At 48.8% G+C, this 24,737-nt stretch overlaps 1 protein-coding gene, 2 long non-coding RNA genes and 1 pseudogene across 9 annotated transcripts; 2 read left to right on the plus strand and 2 right to left on the minus strand.

Annotated features, from left to right (window-relative positions):
• Positions 1-5,793: 5,793 nt before the first annotated feature.
• On the minus strand, positions 5,794-7,210 carry LOC118374621 (keratin, type I cytoskeletal 18-like; annotated as a pseudogene).
• A 283-nt stretch (positions 7,211-7,493) lies between these two features.
• Positions 7,494-15,405, plus strand: LOC118374622 (keratin, type II cytoskeletal 8-like). Its single transcript, XM_052498921.1, has 5 exons — positions 7,494-7,765; positions 8,971-9,179; positions 10,373-10,529; positions 11,253-11,409; positions 15,110-15,405. The coding sequence occupies exons 1-4, from the start codon at positions 7,565-7,567 to the stop codon at positions 11,277-11,279; spliced, it is 594 nt and encodes a 197-aa protein (XP_052354881.1). The 5' UTR covers positions 7,494-7,564; the 3' UTR covers positions 11,280-11,409; positions 15,110-15,405.
• Positions 15,406-16,229: 824 nt separating this feature from the next.
• On the plus strand, positions 16,230-21,975 carry LOC127916748 (uncharacterized). The gene is made up of 3 exons (XR_008095796.1): positions 16,230-16,433; positions 16,706-16,731; positions 21,347-21,975. It is a non-coding gene; the product is annotated as an uncharacterized LOC127916748 (long non-coding RNA).
• An 18-nt stretch (positions 21,976-21,993) lies between these two features.
• LOC127916749 (uncharacterized) lies at positions 21,994-24,340 on the minus strand. Of its 7 annotated transcripts, none has more exons than XR_008095799.1 (3): positions 24,097-24,340; positions 22,377-22,592; positions 21,994-22,160 (listed from the first exon to the last, which is right to left on the minus strand). It is a non-coding gene; the product is annotated as an uncharacterized LOC127916749 (long non-coding RNA). The 7 variants fall into 7 exon arrangements; XR_008095801.1 differs by lacking the exon at positions 24,097-24,340 and adding an exon at positions 23,881-23,950; XR_008095800.1 differs by lacking the exon at positions 24,097-24,340 and adding an exon at positions 23,666-23,816.
• Between the last annotated feature and the right edge of the window lie 397 nt (positions 24,341-24,737).

The following is a 24,737-nucleotide window of genomic DNA, read 5'->3' on the forward strand; positions in this document are numbered from 1 at the left end:
CCGTCTCTGTTCTGGTGTGAACAGCCGGTGTCTTCCACCATGGCCTGACCGTCTCTGTTCTGGTGTGAACAGCCGGTGTCTTCCACCATGGCCTGACCGTCTCTGTTCTGGTGTGAACAGCCGGTGTCTTCCACCATGGCCTGACCGTCTCTGTTCTGGTGTGAACAGCCGGTGTCTTCCACCATGGCCTGACCGTCTCTGTTCTGGTGTGAACAGCCGGTGTCTTCCACCATGGCCTGACCGTCTCTGTTCTGGTGTGAACAGCCGGTGTCTTCCACCATGGCCTGACCGTCTCTGTTCTGGTGTGAACAGCCGGTGTCTTCCACCATGGCCTGACCGTCTCTGTTCTGGTGTGAACAGCCGGTGTCTTCCACCATGGCCTGACCGTCTCTGTTCTGGTGTGAACAGCCGGTGTCTTCCACCATGGCCTGACCGTCTCTGTTCTGGTGTGAACAGCCGGTGTCTTCCACCATGGCCTGACCGTCTCTGTTCTGGTGTGAACAGCCGGTGTCTTCCACCATGGCCTGACCGTCTCTGTTCTGGTGTGAACAGCCGGTGTCTTCCACCATGGCCTGACCGTCTCTGTTCTGGTGTGAACAGCCGGTGTCTTCCACCATGGCCTGACCGTCTCTGTTCTGGTGTGAACAGCCGGTGTCTTCCACCATGGCCTGACCGTCTCTGTTCTGGTGTGAACAGCCAGTGTCTTCCACCATGGCCTGACCGTCTCTGTTCTGGTGTGAACAGCCGGTGTCTTCCACCATGGCCTGACCGTCTCTGTTCTGGTGTGAACAGCCGGTGTCTTCCACCATGGCCTGACCGTCTCTCAGTTCTGCAGAAGATACACAAATATATGATTGGTTACAGTAAGACAAAATAGTCTATTTTCTGTCGATATGAAATGACATTACTGTAACATTGACCAACAATCACTGAGTAACAGAGGCCTACTGATATGTCAGACTGCAGTATACATACATAAAGAGCATAGTGTAGATGGTAGGTAACTTACCGGTTGTCATTTCTGAATGAACGGCTAATCAATGCAACCGTGTAGCGGCTCAGGTTGGACTGAACTCTCTGCCCAGCCTCCCTTATACTCAATCAATGGTTGAGCACATGGTCAACCAATGTGGCCCTGAGACAACTGTCCTTCCTCCTCCTACTCTCACTCCTTCATCGTTGACTTCCAAAACAGGAGCGCTCATCTGGCCTTTTATAGTGCTAAAGCTCTGATTTCAAAGCGAACAATTCAGCAACTAGTGTTTACACCTCCTGTGAGGAGTGGGTGTTGCCAATTGGTGTATAGAGCTTGGTATTGTGATTGGCGTTGTTTTCCAAAGGGACTAAAGAGATTTTTATTTTCAATGTTGTGCCTAATGTAGAGAAACGTGCAGTGTTTTACAAAAAGTGTGATATAGAATTGAAAACTGAGTGTAAAGCAGGAATTGTGCATGCAATTTTGCAGACTTGGTTTAGGGATTTGGTATATGAGTTTCAGGTTCCTGTGATTGAGTTTCATGGTCCAGTTTTAGTGTGTGAACAATGGGGGAAAACTAATGTAGGCGGATGGTGTTTGCCAACACTAGAGTGACAATGGCCAGTTCCTGTTCCTGGGTGAACAGACATCACCTTCCACCCTCAGGTCGTTGTGATGGGGCCGTGAATGGGAAGCAGGTGAAACATTATAATCAAACCAAGAACACAACACTAACAAAAGGCTAAATGCCAATACACAAGAACAATACCAACTGGTGAGTGAACATGGGAAAGTGACAAAGGGGAGGAAATGAAATGAAGGAAATGGAGTCCAGGTGTGAATCATAATGATTAACAGGTGCGCGTAATGACAGGTGCCAGGTAAGAATCATAATGATTAACAGGTGCGCGTAATGACGGGTGCCAGGTGTGAATCATAATGATTAACAGGTGCGCGTAATGACGGGTGCCAGGTGTGAATCATAATGATTAACAGGTGCGCGTAATGACGGGTGCCAGGTGTGAATCATAATGATTAACAGGTGCGCGTAATGACGGGTGCAAGGTGTGAATCATAATGATTAACAGGTGCGCGTAATGACGGGTGCAAGGTGTGAATCATAATGATTAACAGGTGCGCGTAATGACGGGTGCCAGGTGTGAATCATAATGATTAACAGGTGCGCGTAATGACGGGTGCCAGGTGTGAATCATAATGATTAACAGGTGCGCGTAATGACGGGTGCCAGGTGTGAATCATAATGATTAACAGGTGCGCGTAATGACGGGTGCCAGGTGTGAATCATAATGATTAACAGGTGCGCGTAATGACGGGTACCAGGTGTGAATCATAATGATTAACAGGTGCGCGTAATGACGGGTGCCAGGTGTGAATCATAATGATTAACAGGTGCGCGTAATGACGGGTGCCAGGTGTGAATCATAATGATTAACAGGTGCGCGTAATGACAGGTGCCAGGTGTGAATCATAATGATTAACAGGTGCGCGTAATGACAGGTGCCAGGTGTGAATCATAATGGTTAACAGGTGCGCGTAATGACGGGTGCCAGGTGTGAATCATAATGATTAACAGGTGCGCGTAATGACAGGTGCCAGGTGTGAATCATAATGATTAACAGGTGCGCGTAATGACAGGTGCCAGGTGTGAATCATAATGATTAACAGGTGCGCGTAATGACGGGTGCCAGGTGTGAATCATAATGATTAACAGGTGCGCGTAATGACAGGTGCCAGGTGTGAATCATAATGATTAACATGTGCGCGTAATGACGGGTGCCAGGTGTGAATCATAATGATTAACAGGTGCGCGTAATGACAGGTGCCAGGTGTGAATCATAATGATTAACATGTGCGCGTAATGACGGGTGCCAGGTGTGAATCATAATGATTAACAGGTGCGCGTAATGACGGGTGCAAGGTGTGAATCATAATGATTAACAGGTGCGCGTAATGACGGGTACCAGGTGTGAATCATAATGATTAACAGGTGCGCGTAATGACGGGTACCAGGTGTGAATCATAATGATTAACAGGTGCACGTAATGACGGGTGCCAGGTGTGAATCGTAATGATTAACAGGTGCGCGTAATGACGGGTACCAGGTGTGAATCATAATGATTAACAGGTGCGCGTAATGACGGGTACCAGGTGTGCGCAAAGCTGATTTTCAGGACTGGTGGTTAGTATTCTGGCGATGTCACGCATCAGAGGGGAGGAGCAGGAGTAGACGTGACAGTCGTCTGGTATTTCTTTAGAAAATCCAAGAATGTGATGTCATTGGTTAGGTTATTTTTCTACATCCTGTACACAGTAACATTAAAACTGTATTACATGTACTTAACAGCGCTATACCCATTTTTTTGTTCACTGAGGAGCATAGACCTAATATTGTAGGACTACATTGTATTGTACTGTGATGCAGAATGATGTGCAACAATTACATAGGTACAGTCTAATGTATAAAGTTGAAGACATACCTGTTCTCCAGTCTAAATGTCCGTATTATGGATGCTACCGTGTAGCGACTCAGGTTGGGCTGGACTCTATGCCTCCCTCATCACCAGGCCATGATTTATGACATGGTCCACCAAAGTGTTCCTAATGTTGTCGGAAATATGTCTCTGTCTATTGCCTGGTCCCCTTTGTCCTCTCACTCTCACTGCCTACATGTTTGTAAAGTTCTCACAAAAGATGTGATCTTACCTGAGGTCTATTTGTAGTGGTAAGGCTCAGACTAATTGGTTTTCAAGCAGAACATGTGTTTGTACTTTTGGTGCCTCTGTTTAAGGCATGGTTACAAAATGTAAGGGTTTGGTGTTTTTGTCTAAGCGTTTACTTTCAGTGTGGAAGCAATCGGCAAAAACTGTAATAGAAAATGACTCAAGTAAAAGTGAGTCACCCAGTAAAATACTACTTGACTAAAAGTAAAAAAGTATTTGGTTTTAAATATACTTAAGTATCAAAAGTTAAAGTATAAATAATTTCAAATGGCTTAGATTAAGGAAACCAGATGGCACTATTTTCTTGTTTTCTAACACTCAGACATCATTTACAAACAAATTATTTGTGTTTTGTGAGTCTGCTAGATCAGAGGCATTAGGGATGACCAGGGATATTTTCTTGATAAATGCACAATTTTCCTGTCCTGCTAAGCATTCAAAATGTAATGAGTAATTTTGGGTGTGAGGGAAAATGTTTTGAATAAAAATTACCTTATTTTCTTTAGGAATGTAGTGAAGTAAAAATAAAAGTTGTCAAAAATTGAAATAGTTAAGTAAAGTACAGATACCCCAAAAAACGACTGAAGTAGTACTTAAAAGTATTTTTTTTACTTAAGTACTTTACACCACTGAATAAGGTCATCAAAATGTCTGTTATGGCTGTACACGTCTGGCTTGACTAGGCTAGCTGCTGATACCTGGCCTCATGTCATAGTCACAATTCCTTAGAACTCCAGTCCTTGTTTCATGTTGATGACAGGTCATGAAGTTCAGTCTGGTTCTTAATGACAGAGTTCAATGTAATAACCAGGATGGCTGGTTATTGTGTCGACAACACAGCTATGTTACATCCCTATATAGAGGTGTTGCATTCTCTGTAGGTTAAGGGATGTGTGTGTGCATAGTTGTCCCCTGTTTAGCATGGTCAGCTTTACCTTGACCCAGTTTACAGTTGACCTACACTCTTAGATAAAAAGGTGCTATTTAGGGTTATTCAGCGGTCCCCATAGGAGACACCTTTGAAGAACTATTTCGGTTGCAGGTAGAACCCTTTTGGTTCCATTTAGAACCCTTTATAAAGAGGGTTCTACATTGACCACAAAATGGTTCCACCTGGAACCAATAATGGTTCTCCTATGGGGATAGCTGAACCCTTTTTTCTAAGCGTGTAGGACAGTATAGGTTGTGTATGGGGCTTCGTGGGTGACTGTTGTTGATGTGTGCAGAGGGTCCCTGGTTCGCTCCCGGGTATGGGCGAGGGGACGGTCTAAAGTTATACTGTTACATATGGACAACCCATTTTAAAACATTCTACAACATCGTTCAAATTCATGCAAATGCAGAGAGAATTCATGAGGATTTCAATGGATTAGAAAAACCTATAAAGGACAATCAAAATCCATTGGACTCCCCAATTACTGAATAGGAGCTGTATAAGAATCTTCAGGCCCTCAAATTTAAAAAGCCTCTCTGATGAGAATAAGCTGCCCGTCCTGTTGGGGGAGGACGCAGAGCGCTATGGGTTGGCAGCACACTACAGTACATTGCTGCCTGCCGTAAGATGAGTCAGTGTCTGACATACCAACATATGCTTATTGTTATTGTAATTGTTCAATGTTGTTAAGGTTATTTTGACCCTTGATTATTGTCGTTACTGCTGTCCCCTTGACAATATGGATTATTATTATTTGAATTATGCTAATATTGTAAATATTTGGCAATATGTACATTGTTACGTCATGCCAATAAAGGAAATTGAATTAAACTGAATTGAGAGAGAGAGAGAGAGAGAGAGAGAGAGAGAGAGAGAGAGAGAGAGAGAGAGAGAGAGAGAGAGAGAGAGAGAGAGAGAGAGAGAGAGAGAGAGAGAGATAGAGAGAGAGAGAGAGAGAGAGAGAGAGATAGAGATAGAGAAAGAGAAGAGAGAGAGAGAGAGAGAGAGAGAGAGAGAGAGAGAGAGAGAGAGAGAGAGAGAGATTAATTAATTAAGGAATGAACAAACAAACAAGCAAAGGAATTAGGCTCATTAATGATCAAACAAACTAATATAGTGTGGTTCATTGATAAGGAAGTAAAGCTTCATACCTTGCTCTGGTACCAGTCGTCGGTATCCTTGAGGTTCTTCTTGGCCAGTTTCTCATACTGGGAGCGGATCTTGTTGAGTGTATCACTCAGGTTGTTGTCCTGGGAGTCAAACTCCACGAGGACGTTGGAGTCCTTAATCTTCTTACGCAGCTCATCAACGTCCTGCATGCAGCAGGGGAGAAAACAGTAGTTATTATGGGCTATTTCAAGTCAAATCTGCTCTAGGATCATCTCTCCCATTCCCAGCTATAAACCTAACCATTATGAGGTAAATCTCAAAACTGTTCCGGGAACAGTGGGTGAATGAGTGTGTGCCCTTACATCCTTATGGTCCTTCTTGAGGAAGGCGAGCTCTTCCTTCACAGACTCGATCTGGCTCTCCAGCTGCATGCGGTTCAGGTTGGTGTCGTCAATCACCTTATTCAGACCAATCAGGTCCTTCTCCACAGTCTTCCCGGCCTGCTTCTCGTTGTCCAGCCTGCAGATGAGAGGACAGGAGCATGTATCAGTCTCTCTTAGCCCCATACAATGTAAAAAGGCCCATTGGGTTTTAGCAAAGACTGCTATATGTAAATGAGCACCATTTTCATAATTTTTTACATTATAATGTCATAATAATAATAATCCAATAATATACATTTTAATTTGTGTATTTTTGTCCTATTTTGTTTTAATGAATTGAAGGTACTACTAAGTACTTTAAATACATCTCCAGGTGATATCATGTCTCACTTGTTTTTGAAGTCATCATTGGCCAGTTTGGTGTTGTCCATTTGCAGTAACAAACGTGCATTATCCATGGTCATATCACGGAGCTGAAACCGAGAGAACATGGGCCAGTTATTGAGAATCCAGTAAACACACCAAATGATTCACAGACAGCGATCAAGTGACTATCAGGTGAATAAGCTCAGTTGACATAGACATACAGTACTGTACATTGATCATTTAATGGACAAAAATGCGGAATAAATCAGTCTAATTAATCATATTAAATCATTAACTGAGTGAAAAATCACCTTCTTCCTGAGGTCATTCAATGGTTTCTCAACCACATCCCAGTCGTGGCCATTGGGGTCTCTTGTCCAAGATGTCCTGAATCTGGTCCTCCAGATGTTTTTTGGCTTCCTCTAGGTTCCTCACCCTGCCCAGGTAGCCGGACAGACGCTCGTTGAGACCCTTCATGGTCTTCTTATCATCCGGGGCGGGCCCGGGGGCAGGAGAGACCTCCTTCGAATTCTCCGGGTCAGAGCGCATGGCGTTCCGTAGCCCCTCCAGACTGGCCACAGACACTCTGGAGCCTCTTCCCCCGGCCCCACCGAACATGCTGAAGGCACTGTTCCTAGACATGGCAGTAGTTGGTTGATTGGGTGAGTTGAGAAAGAAAACAGAGAAGTGTAGAACCGATAGTCACCTGTACAGGTAGTGATTGAGAGATGTGAGGGACTGTTGTTATACCACTGCTCAACACCTGAAACCGGCCCCAAAGATACGATTGGCCGTAGTACGTCCAGCACACCCCCCGGCAAACAGGTTTAGAGTAAACATTCAAGTTTTCCTTTGTGACTTTGTTGTTTTTACCAAGAAATTTAGAGTTCCACCTCAGCTGATTGGACAGAGGCGGACACCTGAGTGGTGAGGGTTGGTCCTTGCCCACCTTAAAATCGGGTGGTAACCTGAGAAGAGGTGCCTTTCCCTAAACTCTGAGTCTGATACTTGAGACTCCTTCTCTCTGTCATTCTGACAAGAACACAAAGACAAGATGTCCAAACCAGGCGGATACAGCAGCCAGTCCGACACTCCCTCGGGTAACAAGCCCAAAAGCTACCCGAACGCCGCCACTAACAAGGACCTTCTAGAGCCCAACAACCCCAAGGTGGACCCGAAGGACCAGTCAGCCAAGAGCCAGGAGAAGGACCAGATGGTTGGACTCAATGACAAGTTTATAGCGTTCATTGACAAGGTGTGTTATTTTATTATTCTGTTATTATTATTGATTGGATTGATCATTTTACAAAATCAATACATTGATGCAATAGGTCTGTCTGAAGTCTGCTGGTAATAGAGAAACACATGTATGGCACTCCTACGTAATTATTTCAGCCATATGATATTTGATTTGATGCTTAATTTATGCATTTACTTCCAATTCATTGTGTAATAATTCCATTAGATAGACCCAAAACACATCTTGAGATAAAACAAATGTATATTTCTAATTATCTACAGGCCTACGTTTTTATACATTCTACTTAACTGTCATTATACTTCATTACCACCTTTACATAATTAGAAGCCTACCTTCACTAAAATAAGAGCCTCTGTAATCATCCCAGCAGCGGGGTTTATGTAGCCACAACATCCTACCCAGAGAGAGGTGCTCTCGCAGTCTCATCACCACCACTCACAGCTGTAAAGAAAACCTATCAGACATAGAGTCTCCTGCTCTCTGCTCCGCGTTCTGAGCCTCCCTCTCTCTCTTTCATTCTTTCTCTCTCCATCGATCATAGCCGTTGAAAACGCCCTAAGGTGCCACCTTGTGGTCAATAACATAATACCATTTCAAAATGGAATTATTTTTAATCTCTTGCAAATTTTCCAAATCTATTTTCTTATATAGATTTTTGTACTTGGATTTAGTCAATATTATATCATATTTTTGTTGGGTTACATTTGTAAGTGTGGGGGCCTATTTGTTGTTAACAGACGATAATGTGAGTATGTTGTAGTGAATCACACATTGGTTCTATATTTAACAGCCATGAGAGTCTGGGTGTAAACCTAATGCATGTTGCTGCCACCCACACAGTGGAAGTATAGCCGTGGGCAGATCTGGTGTTGCCCAGTTAGTGTACTGAGACCCTTCATCACTGAGGCTCCACATATGTGCACATATACGCAAGCACACGCACACACACACACACACACAATGGCATCCCACAAGACTAACAGCTTGTAGAGTCACTTTTTCAATATCTGTTCAATTCCTGCTAGCAGAGAAGTGAAGGCTTACAAATCTTAACCCACAATCCCCCAGTGACATGAATAAACATGGATAAGAGAGTTTTTTCCGTCTATAACTCATTGTAGTTTACTCTGACTGGTTTCAGATGCAACAACCTTGATTGAGTTTCTGATCCAATATACTCTCTCTCCCTCTCCCTTTAGGTGCAAAACCTGGAGCAGCAGAACAAGGTCCTGGACACGCGTCTGAAGATCCTGAAGGAGAAGGAGGACTACCAAGGCAACGTGGATGCTGTGGTCCAACAGCTGGCCAACGAGTTGCAGCAGCAGATCCAGAAACTGGTCCGGGACAAACAGAAACTGAAGCAGGAGCTGGCCCACTGCCAGGACGAAGTGGACCAGACACGCAACAAGTCAGTGACTTCACAGAGCCTTCACAGAGCCTTCACAGAGCCTTTCGTAGTTAAGAGTTAATAGAATCAAATAGGACAAAATATAATGGAATACAATAGAAAATAATACAGTGCAATACAATAGAATGACATTGAATTGGACAACATGCACTGCAAGAGAGAGATCTAAATGATGAATGTATCGACCATTTCAGAAAGCCCTAACAAACCACCCTGTGATTCCTGTGAAGCAGGCCTAGGGAGACAACCAGGACAGTCAATGGTATAATATCAATCAGAGTTTAGATATTGTACAGGTCACCAGGCCTCCAGGAAATGCCACAGTCCACAACAAGAACCTCATCAGTCTAAAGTGACAAACAGCGTTTTCTCACGCTAGGCTACGGAGCATTTTTCCACCTGGGTCCCCAGGCCTCAAGAGTCGGAGGTGCTAATTCTTTATGCTTACATAAGCCTCTGTCCACTGGGTTGAGTTAAGTATATACAGGGGAGCTCTGGTGTGCCCTGCACTATGTCTGTGGGGAGAGGTAAATGTACTGTAGTCAGTGTACACTCCCCAGCCCCTCTACGCCCCTCTACCCCCTAACCATGGGCCTCTGTGTTACACAGTACCCACAGACATGGCTCTGAGAGTGGAGAAAATGTGGAACCTTTAGGGATCTGGGCCCATTCATCCCATCCATCCTGGGCTCTTACCCAGTCTGGATCAGGTCAACACAAGCATGCTATGCTAGGGTGTCTGTCTGACTTGGGGGGGTGAGAGGGAAACAAAGCTACAGATGGTCTGACAGTAGGATGATAAATTGATAGTCAGTCAAAGGGGTTTGAGGATGCGTGTGGTGTGTCGTGGTGTGGTGTGTCGTGGTGTGTTGTGTCTTGGTTGTGGTGTGTCGTGTCGTGGTGTGGTGTGTCGTGCAAGCAGGTGTGTGCGCTCACCTGAGCTCCCATCTCAGTCATATCATACCTGGGCGGCAGGTAGCCGAGAGGTTAAGAGCATTGGGCCTGTAACCAAAAGGTTGCTGGTTTGAATCTCCAAGCCAATTAGGTGAAAAATCTGTCTGTGCCCTTGAGCAAGGCACTTAACCCTAATTTCTCCTGTAAGTCGCTCTGGATAAGAGCGTCTGCTAAATGACTCAAATGTTGTAAAATATCAAAACAACATCCTCTTCATTATCCACTCTGTGGTCCTCCAGGTACCAGGATGAGATCCAGAAGAAGTCGGATCTGGAGAATGACTTTGTGATCAACAAGAAGGATGTGGATGAGGGCCACCTGGCAGCCGTGGATCTGGCTCTGGAACTGGAGGACCTGATGGGAGAACTGGACTTCCTGAGGCGGGGCTATGAGGAGGTAGGCTGACTGACACACCCATCGGCCAATCAGAGGCTAGGTGGAACCAGAACCATATATAGCTAACATGGCGTCCAGTGTAAAAGTTTGCCAAACTCTCTTTACTGCATGGCGCTGTGTGGAACTATTGCAACTTACACCTACCCAGTGCACAAAACATCTCAAATCTGCCAACTAGGGCAGAGCGAAGGAGGCAGTTACCTGGAGTGAAACGCAGCCCAGATCTCCTGCTCTTTACCCCTTTTTCTCCCCAATTTCGTGGTATCCAATTGGTAGTTACAGTCTTGTCCCATCGCTGCAACTCCCGTACGGACTCGGGAGAGGCGAAAGTCGAGAGCCGTGTGTCCCCCGAAATACGACCCTGCCAAGCCGCACTGCTTTTTGACACAATGCCCACTTAACCCAGAAGCCAGCCGCTCCAATGTGTCGAAGGAAACACTGTACACCTGGCGACCGTGACCCCGTGCATTGTGCCCAGCCCGCCACAAGACTTGCTAGTGCGCGATAGGACAAGAACATCCCTGCCAGCCAAACCCTCCCCAAATTGTGCGCCGCCCCATGGCTCTCCCGATCCCGGCCGGCTGCGACAGAGCCTGGACTCGAGCCAGGATCTCTAGAGGCACAGCTAGCATTGCAATGCAGTGCCTTAGACCAGTGCGCCACTCGGTAGGCCCAGATCTCCTTGTCTAATGTAGTATTGTTGTCCTGGCTGTGGGGTGACAGGAGCTGAAGGAGCTGGATCCAGAATGAGACGGTGGTCGTGAATGAGAGCAACAAGAGATCTCTAGACATGGACGAGATCATCGACAGCGTCAAGAAACAGTACGCGGACATGGCCTCCCGTGCCAGAGAGGAGGCAGAGCTGTGGAACCAGAAAAAGGTGAGGATCTTTTATATTTTAGGTAATTTAGCAGACACTCTAATCAAATTTATTTCAAATCAAATCAAATGTATTTATTTATATAGCCCTTCGTACATCAGCTGATATCTCAAAGTGCTGTACAGAAACCCAGCCTAAAACCCCAAACAGCAAGCAATGCAGGTGTAGAAGCACAGTGGCTAGGAAAAACTCCCTAGAAAGGCCAAAACCTAGGAAGAAACCTAGAGAGGAACCAGGCTATGTGGGGTGGCCAGTCCTCTTCTGGCTGTGCCGGGTGGAGATTATAACAGAACATGGCCAAGATGTTCAAATGTTCATAAATGACCAGCATGGTCAAATAATAGTAAGGCAGAACAGTTGAAACTGGAGCAGCAGCACGGCCAGGTGGACTGGGGACAGCAAGGAGTCATCATGTCAGGTAGTCCTGGGGCATGGTCCTATGGCTCAGGTCCTCCGAGAGAGAGAAAGAAAGAGAGAAGGAGAGAATTAGAGAACGCACACTTAGATTCACACAGGACACCGAATAGGACAGGAGAAGTACTCCAGATATAACAAACTGACCCTAGCCCCCCGACACATAAACTACTGCAGCATAAATACTGGAGGCTGAGACAGGAGGGGTCAGGAGACACTGTGGCCCCATCCGAGGACACCCCCGGACAGGGTCAAACAGGAAGGATATAACCCCACCCACTTTGCCAAAGCACAGCCCCCACACCACTAGAGGGATATCTTCAACCACCAACTTAATTCAGAGAGACTTACAGGGTTCAATGCCAAGGTTCAATGCCTTGCTCAAGGGCACATTGACAGATTTTTCACCTGGTCAGCTCTGGGATTTGAACCAGCGACCTTTCGGTAACTGGCCCAACGCTCTCAACCGCTGTGTTGGAGAGTGGTGGCGGGGGTGAGTGGTGAGCGGTGGTGGGGGTGGTGAGTGGTGGTGGGGATGAGTGGTGAGTGGTGAGGAGTGGTGTGGGTGACTGGTGGTGGGGGTGACTGGTGAGGAGTGGTGTCGTTGACTGGTGGTGGGGGTGACTGGTGGTGGGGGTGACTGGTGAGGAGTGGTGTGGGTGACTGGTGGTGGGGGTGACTGGTGAGGAGTGGTGTGGGTGACTGGTGGTGGGGGTGACAGGTGGTGTGGGTGACTGGTGGTGGGGGTGACTGGTGAGGAGTGAGTGGTGGTGGTGGTGGTGGTGTTGAGTGGTGGGGATAAGTGGTGTGGTGGTGAGGAGTGGGTGGTGGTGGTGGTGAGTGGTGGTGGTGGTGGTTGGGGTGAGTGGTGGTTGGGGTGAGTGGTGATTGGGGTGAGTGGTGAGTGGTGGTTGGGGTGAGTGGTGGTTGGGGTGAGTGGTGAGTGGTGGTTGGGGTGAGTGGTAGTTGGGGTGAGTGGTGAGTGGTGGTTGGGGTGAGTGGTGATTGGGGTGAGTGGTGAGGGGTGGTTGGGGTGAGTGGTGGTGGTGGTGGTGGTGAGTGGTGATGGTGGTTGGGGTGAGTGGTGGTGGTGGTGGTGGTGGTGGTGAGTGGTGGGGATAAGTGGTGTGGTGGTGAGGAGTGGGTGGTGGTGGTGGTGAGTGGTGGTTGGGGTGAGTGGTGATTGGGGTGAGTGGTGGTTGGGGTGAGTGGTGGTGGTGGTGGTGGTGGTGGTGGTGGTGGTGGTGGTGGTGGTGGTGGTGGTGGTTGGGGTGAGTGGTGGTTGGGGTGAGTGGTGATTGGGGTGAGTGGTGAGTGGTGGTTGGGGTGAGTGGTGGTTGGGTTGAGTGGTGAGTGGTGGTGAGAGGTGAGTGGTGGTTGGGGTGAGTGGTGGTGGTGGTGAGTGGTGAGTGATGGTTGGGGTGAGTGGTGGTGGTGGTGAGGGTGAGTGGTGGTCAGGGTGAGTGGTGAGTAGTGGTGGGGTGAGTGGTGGTGGTGGTGAGGGGTGGTGGTGGGGGTGAGTGGTGGTTGGGGTGAGTGGTGAGGGTGGTGAGGGTGGTGAGGGTGAGTGGTGAGGAGTGGTGTGGGTGACTGGTGGTGGGGGTGACTGGTGAGGAGTGGTGTGGGTGACTGGTGGTGGGGGTGACAGGTGGTGGGGGTGACTGGTGGTGGGGGTGACTGGTGAGGAGTGAGTGGTGGTGGTGGTGGTGGTGTTGAGTGGTGGGGATAAGTGGTGTGGTGGTGAGGAGTGGGTGGTGGTGGTGGTGAGTGGTGGTGGTGGTTGGGGTGAGTGGTGATTGGGGTGAGTGGTGAGTGGTGGTTGGGGTGGTGGTGGTTGGGGTGAGTGGTGAGTGGTGGTTGGGGTGGTGGTGGGGGTGAGTGGTGAGTGGTGGTTGGGGTGGTGGTGATTGGGGTGGTGGTGAGGGGTGGTGGGGTGGTGGTGGTGGTGGTGGTGGTGGTGGTGATGGTGGTTGGGGTGAGTGGTGGTGGTGGTGGTGGTGGTGGTGGTGGTGGTGAGTGGTGGGGATTGGTGGGTGGTGAGGAGTGGGTGGTGGTGGTGGTGAGTGGTGGTTGGGGTGGTGGTGATTGTGGTGGTGGTGGGGTGGTGGTGGTGGTGGTGGTGGTGGTGGTGGTGGTGGTGGTGGTGGTGGTGGTTGGGGTGAGTGGTGAGTGGTGGTTGGGGTGAGTGGTGATTGGGGTGAGTGGTGAGTGGTGGTTGGGGTGAGTGGTGATTGGGGTGAGTGGTGAGTGGTGGTTGGGGTGAGTGGTGGTTGGGTTGAGTGGTGGGTGGTGGTGAGAGGTGAGTGGTGGTTGGGGTGAGTGGTGGTGGTGGTGAGTGGTGAGTGATGGTTGGGGTGAGTGGTGGTGGTGGTGAGGGTGAGTGGTGGTCGGGGTGAGTGGTGAGTAGTGGTGGGGTGAGTGGTGGTGGTGGTGAGGGGTGGTGGTGGGGGTGAGTGGTGGTTGGGGTGAGTGGTGAGGGTGGTGAGGGTGAGTGGTGGTTGGGGTGAGTGGTGGTGGTGGGGATGAGTGGTGAGTGGTGAGTGGTGGTTGGGGTGAGTAGTGGTGGGGTAAGTGGTGGTGGTGGGGGTGAGTGGTGAGTGGTGGTTGGGGTGAGTAGTGGTGGGGTGGGTGGTGGTGGTGGGGGTGAGTGGTGAGTAGTGTTGGGGTGAGTGGTGGTGGTGGTGGTGGTGGTGGTGGTGGTGGTGGTGGTGAGTGGTGAGTGGTGAGTGGTGAGTGGTGAGTAGTGGTGGGGTGAGTGGTATCTATTGTCCGTCAAGACTAACTTTTGTGGCCTCCTTGTCTCATCATGGGCCGGGTGCAGTGCGCGCTAACCAAGGTTGCCAGGTGCATTGTGTTTCCTCTGACACATTGGTGCGGCTGGCTTCCAGGTTGGTTGCGCTCAGTGTTAAGAAGCAGTGCGGCTTGGTTTGGTTGTGTATCGGAGGACGCATGACTTTCAACCTTCGTCTCTCCCGAGCCCGTACGGGAGTTGTAGCGATGAGACTAGTAACTACTAAAACAATTGGATACCACAAAATTGGGGAGAAAAAGGGCTAAAATTAAAATAGTAAATTAAAATAATAAGTTTTGTTTTGGAACTTAATCACAGTTACACATCAGAGCCACACACACCAACATTATGTATCACAGTAAATGATGTTGACGATGCAACAAGAGTGATGACTATCTTAAATATATTCACTGATTCCCCTCTATCCTTTCTCCCCTCCCTCCCTCTTTCTCCCCCTCTCTCTCTCTTTCTCCCTCCCTCTCCTCCTCCTCTCAGATGGATGACATAGTGCTGACAGCAGAGCAGTATGAGCAGGATGTACGTAATGTGAAGAAGGAGATTGCTGATATGCTTCGTCTAATACAGAGACTGAAGGCCGAGCTGGAGACCCTCAAGAAGCAGGTGAAACGCTCTTGCACACACACACACACACACACACACACACACACACACACACACACACACACACACACACACACACACACACACACACACACACACACACACACACACACACTGTTTCCTATATTTCTATATCCTTCTCCACTTCTGTTATCCCTCTGACCCTCTCCCCCCTCCCTCTGACCCTCCCCCTCCCTCTGACCCTCTCCCCGCCTCCCTTTGACCCTCTCCCTCTGACCCTCTCCCCCCTCCATTTGACCCTCTCCCTCTGACCCTCTCCCCCTTCCCCTGACCCTCTCCCCCCTCCCTCTGACCCTCCCCCCCTCCTTCTGACCCTCTCCCCGCCTCCCTTTGACCCTCTCCCTCTGACCCTCTCCCCCCTCCATTTGACCCTCTCTCTCTGACCCTCTCCCCCTTCCTCTGACGCTCTCCCTCTGACCCTCTCCCCCTCACTCTGACCCTCCCCCCACTCCCTCTGACCCTCTCCCCGCCTCCCTTTGACCCTCTCCCTCTGACCCTCTCCCCCCTCCATTTGACCCTCTCCCTCTGCCCCTCACCCCCTTCCTCTGACCCTCTCCCTCTGACCCTCTCCCCCTCCCTCTGACCCTCTCCCCCCTCCCTCTGACCCTCTCCCTCTGACCCTCTCCCCCTCCCTCTGACCCTCTCCCTCTGACCCTCTCCCCCTCTCTCTGACCCTCTCCCTCTGACCCTCTCCCCTTCCTCTGACCCTCTCCCCCTCCCTCTGACCCTCCCCCTCCCCCTCTGACCCTCTCCCTCTGACCCTCTCCCCCTCCATTTGACCCTCTCCCTCTGACCCTCTCCCCTTCCTCTGACCCTCTCCCTCTGACCCTCTCCCCCTCACTCTGACCCTCCCCCTCCCTCTGACCCTCTCCCCGCCTCCCTTTGACCCTCTCCCTCTGACCCTCTCCCCCTCCATTTGACCCTCTCCCTCTGACCCTCTCCCCCTTCCTCTGACCCTCTCTCTCTGACCCTCTCCCCCCTCCCTCTGACCCTCTCCCCCCTCCCTCTGACCCTCTCCCCCCTCCCTCTGACCCTCTCCCTCTGACCCTCTCCCCTCTCCCTCTGACCCTCTCCCCCCTCCCTCTGACCCTCTCCCTCTGACCCTCTCCCCTCTCCCTCTGACCCTGGACAACGAGATCGCCACCTACAGGAAGCTACTGGAGGGAGAGGAGATTAGGTGAGTGGCACAGTGGAGCGGTGGGAACCGGGGGAGGGATGTGTGTGTGTGTGTGTGTGTGTGTGTGTGTGTGTGTGTGTGTGTGTGTGTGTGTGTGTGTGTGTGTGTGTGTGTGTGTGTGTGTGTGTGTGTGTGTGTGTGTGTGTGTGTGTGTGTGTGTGTGTGTGTGTGTGTGTGTGTGTGTGTGTGTGTGTGTGTGTGTGTGTGTGTGTGAGAGAGAGAGAGAGAGGTATCCTGACTATACTTAGCCCGTATTCTCTCTGTCTTTTCAGAATGAATGACCACATACGTTATCAAGGTAAGAGTTCTTCTTATTCCCTCCAGTGATTCACTCTCTTCTTCATTAGTTTATTTAACCTTAGAGCCTCTAGGTAGCATCTACATGATACTTTCCTCTTCAGAGTAGCAGTGGTGGAAAAAGTTCCACATTTTCATACTTGAGTCAAAGTAAATATACCTTAAAAGAAAATAACTAAAGTAAAAGTAAAGGTCCCTGGGTAAAAATGTTTAAGTATTTGGTTTTAAATGTACTTAAGTATCAATAGTAAAAGTATAAATCATTTAAAATTCCTTATATTAAGCAAACCAGACAACACGATTTTCTTGTTTTTAAAATGTACGGATAGCCAGACACACACTCCAACACTCAGACATAATTTACAAACAAAGCATTTGTGTTTAGTGAGTCTGCCAGATCAGATGCAGTAGGGATGACCAGGGATGTTCTCTGTTTAGTGAGTCCTCCAGATCAGAGGCAGTAGGGATGACCAGGGATGTTCTCTGTTTAGTGAGTCCTCCAGATCAGAGGCAGTAGGGATGACCAGGGATGTTCTCTGTTTAGTGAGTCTTCCAGATCAGAGGCAGTAGGGATGACCAGGGATGTTCTCTGTTTATTGAGTCCTCCAGATCAGAGGCAGTAGGGATGACCAGGGATGTTCTCTGTTTAGTGAGTCCTCCAGATCAGAGGCAGTAGGGATGACCAGGGATGTTCTCTGTTTAGTGAGTCCTCCAGATCAGAGGCAGTAGGGATGACCAGGGATGTTCTCTGTTTAGTGAGTCCTCCAGATCAGAGGCAGTAGGGATGACCAGGGATGTTCTCTGTTTAGTGAGTCCTCCAGATCAGAGGCAGTAGGGATGACCAGGGATGTTCTCTGTTTAGTGAGTCCTCCAGATCAGAGGCAGTAGGGATGACCAGGGATGTTCTCTGTTTAGTGAGTCTGCCAGATCAGAGGCAGTAGGGATGACCAGGGATGTTCTCTGTTTAGTGAGTCCTCCAGATCAGAGGCAGTAGGGATGACCAGGGATGTTCTCTGTTTAGTGAGTCCTCCAGATCAGAGGCAGTAGGGATGACCAGGGATGTTCTCTGTTTAGTGAGTCCTCCAGATCAGAGAGAGTAGGGATGACCAGGGATGTTCTCTGTTTAGTGAGTCCTCCAGATCAGAGGCAGTAGGGATGACCAGGGATGTTCTCTGTTTAGTGAGTCCTCCAGATCAGAGGCAGTAGGGATGACCAGGGATGTTCTCTGTTTAGTGAGTCCTCCAGATCAGAGGCAGTAGGGATGACCAGGGATGTTCTCTGTTTAGTGAGTCCTCCAGATCAGAGGCAGTAGGGATGACCAGGGATGTTCTCTGTTTAGTGAGTCCTCCAGATCAGAGGCAGTAGGGATGACCAGGGATGTTCTCTGTTTAGTGAGTCCTCAGATCAGAGGCAGTAGGGATGACCAGGGATGTTCTCTGTTTAGTGAGTCCTCCAGATCAGAGGCAGTAGGGATGACCAGGGATGTTCTCTGTTTAGTGAGTCCTCCAGATCAGAGGCAGTAGGGATGACCAGGGATGTTCTCTGTTTAGTGAGTCACTCCAGATCAGAGGCAGTAGGGATGACCAGGGATGTTCTCTGTTTAGTGAGTCCTCCAGATCAGAGGCAGTAGGGATGACCAGGGATGTTCTCTGTTTAGTGAGTCTGCCAGATCAGAGGCAGTAGGGATGACCAGGGATGTTCTCTGTTTAGTGAGTCCTCCAGATCAGAGGCAGTAGGGATGACCAGGGATGTTCTCTGTTTAGTGAGTCCTCCAGATCAGAGGCAGTAGGGATGACCAGGGATGTTCTCTGTTTAGTGAGTCCTCCAGATCAGAGGCAGTAGGGATGACCAGGGATGTTCTCTGTTTAGTGAGTCCTCAGATCAGAGGCAGTAGGGATGACCAGGGATATTCTCTGTTTAGTGAGTCCTCCAGATCAGAGGCAGTAGGGATGACCAGGGATGTTCTCTGTTTAGTGAGTCCTCCAGATCAGAGGCAGTAGGGATGACCAGGGATGTTCTCTGTTTAGTGAGTCCTCCAGATCAGAGGCAGTAGGGATGACCAGGGATGTTCTCTGTTTAGTGAGTCCTCCAGATCAGAGGCAGTAGGGATGACCAGGGATGTTCTCTGTTTAGGAGTCCTCCAGATCAGAGGCAGTAGGGATGACCAGGGATGTTCTCTGTTTAGTGAGTCCTCCAGATCAGAGGCAGTAGGGATGACCAGGGATGTTCTCTGTTTAGTGAGTCCTCAGATCCAGAGGCAGTAGGGATGACCAGGGATGTTCTCTGTTTAGTGAGTCCTCCAGATCAGAGGCAGTAGGGATGACCAGGGATGTTCTCTGTTTAGTGAGTCCTCCAGATCAGAGGCAGTAGGGATGACCAGGGATGTTCTCTGTTTAGTGAGTCTGCCAGATCAGAGGCAGTAGGGATGACCAGGGATGTTCTCTGTTTAGTGAGTCTGCCAGATCAGAGGCAGTAGGGATGACCAGGGATGTTCTCTGTTTAGTGAGTCCTCAGATCAGAGGCAGTAGGGATGACCAGGGATGTTCTCTGTTTAGTGAGTCCACCAGATCAGAGGCAGTAGGGATGACCAGGGATGTTCTCTGTTTAGTGAGTCCTCCAGATCAGAGGCAGTAGGGATGACCAGGGATGTTCTCTGTTTAGTGAGTCCTCAGATCAGAGGCAGTAGGGATGACCAGGGATGTTCTCTGTTTAGTGAGTCCTCCAGATCAGAGGCAGTAGGGATGACCAGGGATGTTCTCTGTTTAGTGAGTCCTCCAGATCAGAGGCAGTAGGGATGACCAGGGATGTTCTCTGTTTAGTGAGTCCTCCAGATCAGAGGCAGTAGGGATGACCAGGGATGTTCTCTGTTTAGTGAGTCTGCCAGATCAGAGGCAGTAGGGATGACCAGGGATGTTCTCTGTTTAGTGAGTCTGCCAGATCAGAGGCAGTAGGGATGACCAGGGATGTTCTCTGTTTAGTGAGTCCTCCAGATCAGAGGCAGTAGGGATGACCAGGGATGTTCTCTGTTTAGTGAGTCCTCAGATCAGAGGCAGTAGGGATGACCAGGGATGTTCTCTGTTTAGTGAGTCCTCCAGATCAGAGGCAGTAGGGATGACCAGGGATGTTCTCTGTTTAGTGAGTCCTCCAGATCAGAGGCAGTAGGGATGACCAGGGATGTTCTCTGTTTAGTGAGTCCTCCAGATCAGAGGCAGTAGGGATGACCAGGGATGTTCTCTGTTTAGTGAGTCTGCCAGATCAGAGGCAGTAGGGATGACCAGGGATGTTCTCTGTTTAGTGAGTCCTCCAGATCAGAGGCAGTAGGGATGACCAGGGATGTTCTCTGTTTAGTGAGTCCTCCAGATCAGAGGCAGTAGGGATGACCAGGGATGTTCTCTGTTTAGTGAGTCCTCCAGATCAGAGGCAGTAGGGATGACCAGGGATGTTCTCTGTTTAGTGAGTCCTCCAGATCAGAGGCAGTAGGGATGACCAGGGATGTTCTCTGTTTAGTGAGTCCTCCAGATCAGAGGCAGTAGGGATGACCAGGGATGTTCTCTGTTTAGTGAGTCTGCCAGATCAGAGGCAGTAGGGATGACCAGGGATGTTCTCTGTTTAGTGAGTCCTCAGATCAGAGGCAGTAGGGATGACCAGGGATGTTCTCTGTTTAGTGAGTCCTCCAGATCAGAGGCAGTAGGGATGACCAGGGATGTTCTCTGTTTAGTGAGTCCTCAGATCAGAGGCAGTAGGGATGACCAGGGATGTTCTCTGTTTAGTGAGTCCTCCAGATCAGAGGCAGTAGGGATGACCAGGGATGTTCTCTGTTTAGTGAGTCCTCCAGATCAGAGGCAGTAGGGATGACCAGGGATGTTCTCTGTTTAGTGAGTCCTCCAGATCAGAGGCAGTAGGGATGACCAGGGATGTTCTCTGTTTAGTGAGTCTGCCAGATCAGAGGCAGTAGGGATGACCAGGGATGTTCTCTGTTTAGTGAGTCTGCCAGATCAGAGGCAGTAGGGATGACCAGGGATGTTCTCTGTTTAGTGAGTCCTCCAGATCAGAGGCAGTAGGGATGACCAGGGATGTTCTCTGTTTAGTGAGTCTGCCAGATCAGAGGCAGTAGGGATGACCAGGGATGTTCTCTGTTTAGTGAGTCCTCCAGATCAGAGGCAGTAGGGATGACCAGGGATGTTCTCTGTTTAGTGAGTCTGCCAGATCAGAGGCAGTAGGGATGACCAGGGATGTTCTCTTGTTAAGTGCGTGAATTAGACAATTTTCCTGTCCTGCTAAGCATTAAACACGTAACAAGTACTTTTGGGTGTCAGGGAAAATGTAAGGAGTAAAAAGTACATTATTTTCTTTAGGAATGTAGTTAAGTAAATGTAAAAGTTGTAAAAAAAAATAGAAATAGTAAAGTACAGATACCCCAAACAACTAATTAAGTAGTACTTAAAAGTATTTTTACTTAAGTACTTTACACCACTGCCGAGTAGTTCTTTCCCATCCTCAGTAAATGTGTAGAAGGGTGAGTAAGAAGAGAAAGATCCGATAGGAAGGAACTGTGACCTGTGTTGTGTCATGATCTGTGTGTCCTACTAAAACCAAATCATATCTCTTTTGCTCAGATTACTAAAACCAATCGACCAATCCCAGTTCTTGCTTACACGCAGACATTGATTTGCCTTTGAAGACTCTGAAGCCCCTCCCATTAGATGCCGGTGGCCCCCCAACCAGCCCCAGGAAGCGTCTGCTGATCAGAATTGACGTGAAGGCGGGCAGGGTCATGTCCAAGAGCTTACACTACTCCGACAATTAACCAAGCCCACCGTCACTCTGCTGTCGCTATAGTAACACGGTGTTGTACCACTTTCTCTCTCTCTCTCTTTTCCATCTAAAAACATTGCTGAGTCTTTTGTTTTACATTAAGGTCATTGTTTAATAAGCTACGGTGTTAAACTTACACACTTTGTTTTCAACTGCAGTTCGAAGACCATGTGCGACAGTAACAGGAGCTCTTACAAAATGTGTCCTGTGCTCTTTTTCATTACGTTTGTGGTGGGAGAATTTATCTGTGCTCTCTTGTGCTCGTGTGACTGGGAAGGCCATGTCCTCCAAAGCTTGAATGTCACTGAACCAGGTCCAAAATAAAAAGACAAAATATTAAGGAACCAAATATGTGTATGGTTTGTTTAAGGAGTCTGTCTGTCACCCAATACAACTCAGCCCTGAACGCAAGGAATACATGGGCCTATTGTCACCACACAGACAGAGATATACTTCCTAGAACCCCGGGACCACCACTGTCGTCATATACATGGGCCTATTGTCACCACACAGACAGAGATACACTTCCTAGAACCCCGGGACCACCACTGTCGTCATATACATGGGCCTATTGTCACCACACAGACAGAGATATACTTCCTAGAACCCCGGGACCTCCAATGTCGTCATATACATGGGCCTATTGTCACCACACAGACAGAGATACACTTCCTAGAACCCCGGGACCACCACTGTCGTCATATACATGGGCCTATTGTCACCACACAGACAGAGATATACTTCCTAGAACCCCGGGACCTCCACTGTCGTCATATACATGGGCCTATTGTCACCACACAGACAGAGATATACTTCCTAGAACCCCGGGACCTCCACTGTCGTCATATACATGGGCCTATTGTCACCACACAGACAGAGATATACTTCCTAGAACCCCGGGACCACCACTGTCATCATATACATGGGCCTATTGTCACCACACAGACAGAGATATACTTCCTAGAACCCCGGGACCACCACTGTCGTCATATACATGGGCCTATTGTCACCACACAGACAGAGATATACTTCCTAGAACCCCGGGACCTCCACTGTCATCATATACATGGGCCTATTGTCACCACACAGACAGAGATATACTTCCTAGAACCCCGGGACCTCCACTGTCGTCATATACATGGGCCTATTGTCACCACACAGACAGAGATACACTTCCTAGAACCCCGGGACCACCACTGTCGTCATATACATGGGCCTATTGTCACCACACAGACAGAGATATACTTCCTAGAACCCGGGACCACCACTGTCATCATATACATGGGCTTATTGTCACCACACAGACAGAGATATACTTCCTAGAACCCGGGACCACCACTGTCGTCATATACATGGGCCTATTGTCACCACACAGACAGAGATATACTTCCTAGAACCCCGGGACCACCACTGTCGTCATATACATGGGCCTATTGTCACCACACAGACAGATATACTTCCTAGAACCCGGACCACCACTGTCGTCATATACATGGGCCTATTGTCACCACACAGACAGAGATATACTTCCTAGAACCCGGGACCACCACTGTCGTCATATACATGGGCCTATTGTCACCACACAGACAGAGATATACTTCCTAGAACCCCGGGACCACCACTGTCGTCATATACATGGGCCTATTGTCACCACACAGACAGAGATACACTTCCTAGAACCCCGGGACCTCCACTGTCATCATATACATGGGCCTATTGTCACCACACAGACAGAGATATACTTCCTAGAACCCAGGGACCACCACTGTCGTCATATACATGGGCCTATTGTCACCACACAGACAGAGATATACTTCCTAGAACCCCGGGACCTCCACTGTCGTCATATACATGGGCCTATTGTCACCACACAGACAGAGATATACTTCCTAGAACCCCGGGACCACCACTGTCGTCATATACATGGGCCTATTGTCACCACACAGACAGAGATACACTTCCTAGAACCCCGGGACAACCACTGTCGTCATATACATGGGCCTATTGTCACCACACAGACAGAGATATACTTCCAAGAACCCCGGGACCACCACTGTTGTCATATACATGTGTCTATTGTCACCACACAGACAGAGATACACTTCCTAGAACCCCGGGACCACCACTGTCGTCATATACATGGGCCTATTGTCACCACACAGACAGAGATATACTTCCTAGAACCCCGGGACCACCACTGTCGTCATATACATGGGCCTATTGTCACCACACAGACAGAGATACACTTCCTAGAACCCCGGGACCACCACTGTCGTCATATACATGGGCCTATTGTCACCACACAGACAGAGATATACTTCCTAGAACCCGGGACCACCACTGTCGTCATATACATGGGCCTATTGTCACCACACAGACAGAGATATACTTCCTAGAACCCCGGAACCTCCACTGTCGTCATATACATGGGCCTATTGTCACCACACAGACAGAGATATACTTCCTAGAACCCCGGGACCACCACTGTCGTCATATACATGGGCCTATTGTCACCACACAGACAGAGATACACTTCCTAGAACCCCGGGACCACCACTGTCGTCATATACATGGGCCTATTGTCACCACACAGACAGAGATATACTTCCTAGAACCCCGGGACCACCACTGTCGTCATATACATGGGCCTATTGTCACCACACAGACAGAGATATACTTCCTAGAACCCCGGGACCACCACTGTCGTCATATACATGGGCCTATTGTCACCACACAGACAGAGATATACTTCCTAGAACCCCGGGACCACCACTGTCGTCATATACATGGGCCTATTGTCACCACACAGACAGATATACACTTCCTAGAACCCCGGGACCACCACTGTCGTCATATACGTGGGCCTATTGTCACCACACAGACAGAGATATACTTCCTAGAACCCCGGGACCACCACTGTCGTCATATACGTGGGCCTATTGTCACCACACAGACAGAGATACACTTCCTAGAACCCCGGGACCACCACTGTCGTCATATACAGTGCCTTGCGAAAGTATTCGGCCTACTTGAACTTTGCGACCTTTTGCCACATTTCAGGCTTCAAACATAAAGATATAAAACTGTTTTTTTTTGTGAAGAATCAGCAACAAGTGGGACACAATCATGAAGTGGAACGACATTCATTGGATATTTCAAACTTTTTTAACAAATCAAAAACTGAAAAATTGG

The sequence above is a fragment of the Oncorhynchus keta genome, chromosome 37 (assembly GCF_023373465.1).
Source record: "Oncorhynchus keta strain PuntledgeMale-10-30-2019 chromosome 37, Oket_V2, whole genome shotgun sequence".
Taxonomy (NCBI): domain Eukaryota; kingdom Metazoa; phylum Chordata; class Actinopteri; order Salmoniformes; family Salmonidae; genus Oncorhynchus; species Oncorhynchus keta.

What these genes read in the sequence shown, in the direction of transcription:
- LOC118374622 (XM_052498921.1), top strand. Translation starts at nt 7,565, where the DNA reads ATGTCCAAACCAGGCGGATACAGCAGCCAGTCCGACACTCCCTCGGGT. An exon ending in TTATAGCGTTCATTGACAAG is followed by an intron (nt 7,766 to 8,970) that starts GTGTGTTATTTT and finishes CTCTCCCTTTAG; the next exon opens with GTGCAAAACCTGGAGCAGCA. An exon ending in TGAGGCGGGGCTATGAGGAG is followed by an intron (nt 10,530 to 11,252) that starts GTAGGCTGACTG and finishes GTGGGGTGACAG; the next exon opens with GAGCTGAAGGAGCTGGATCC.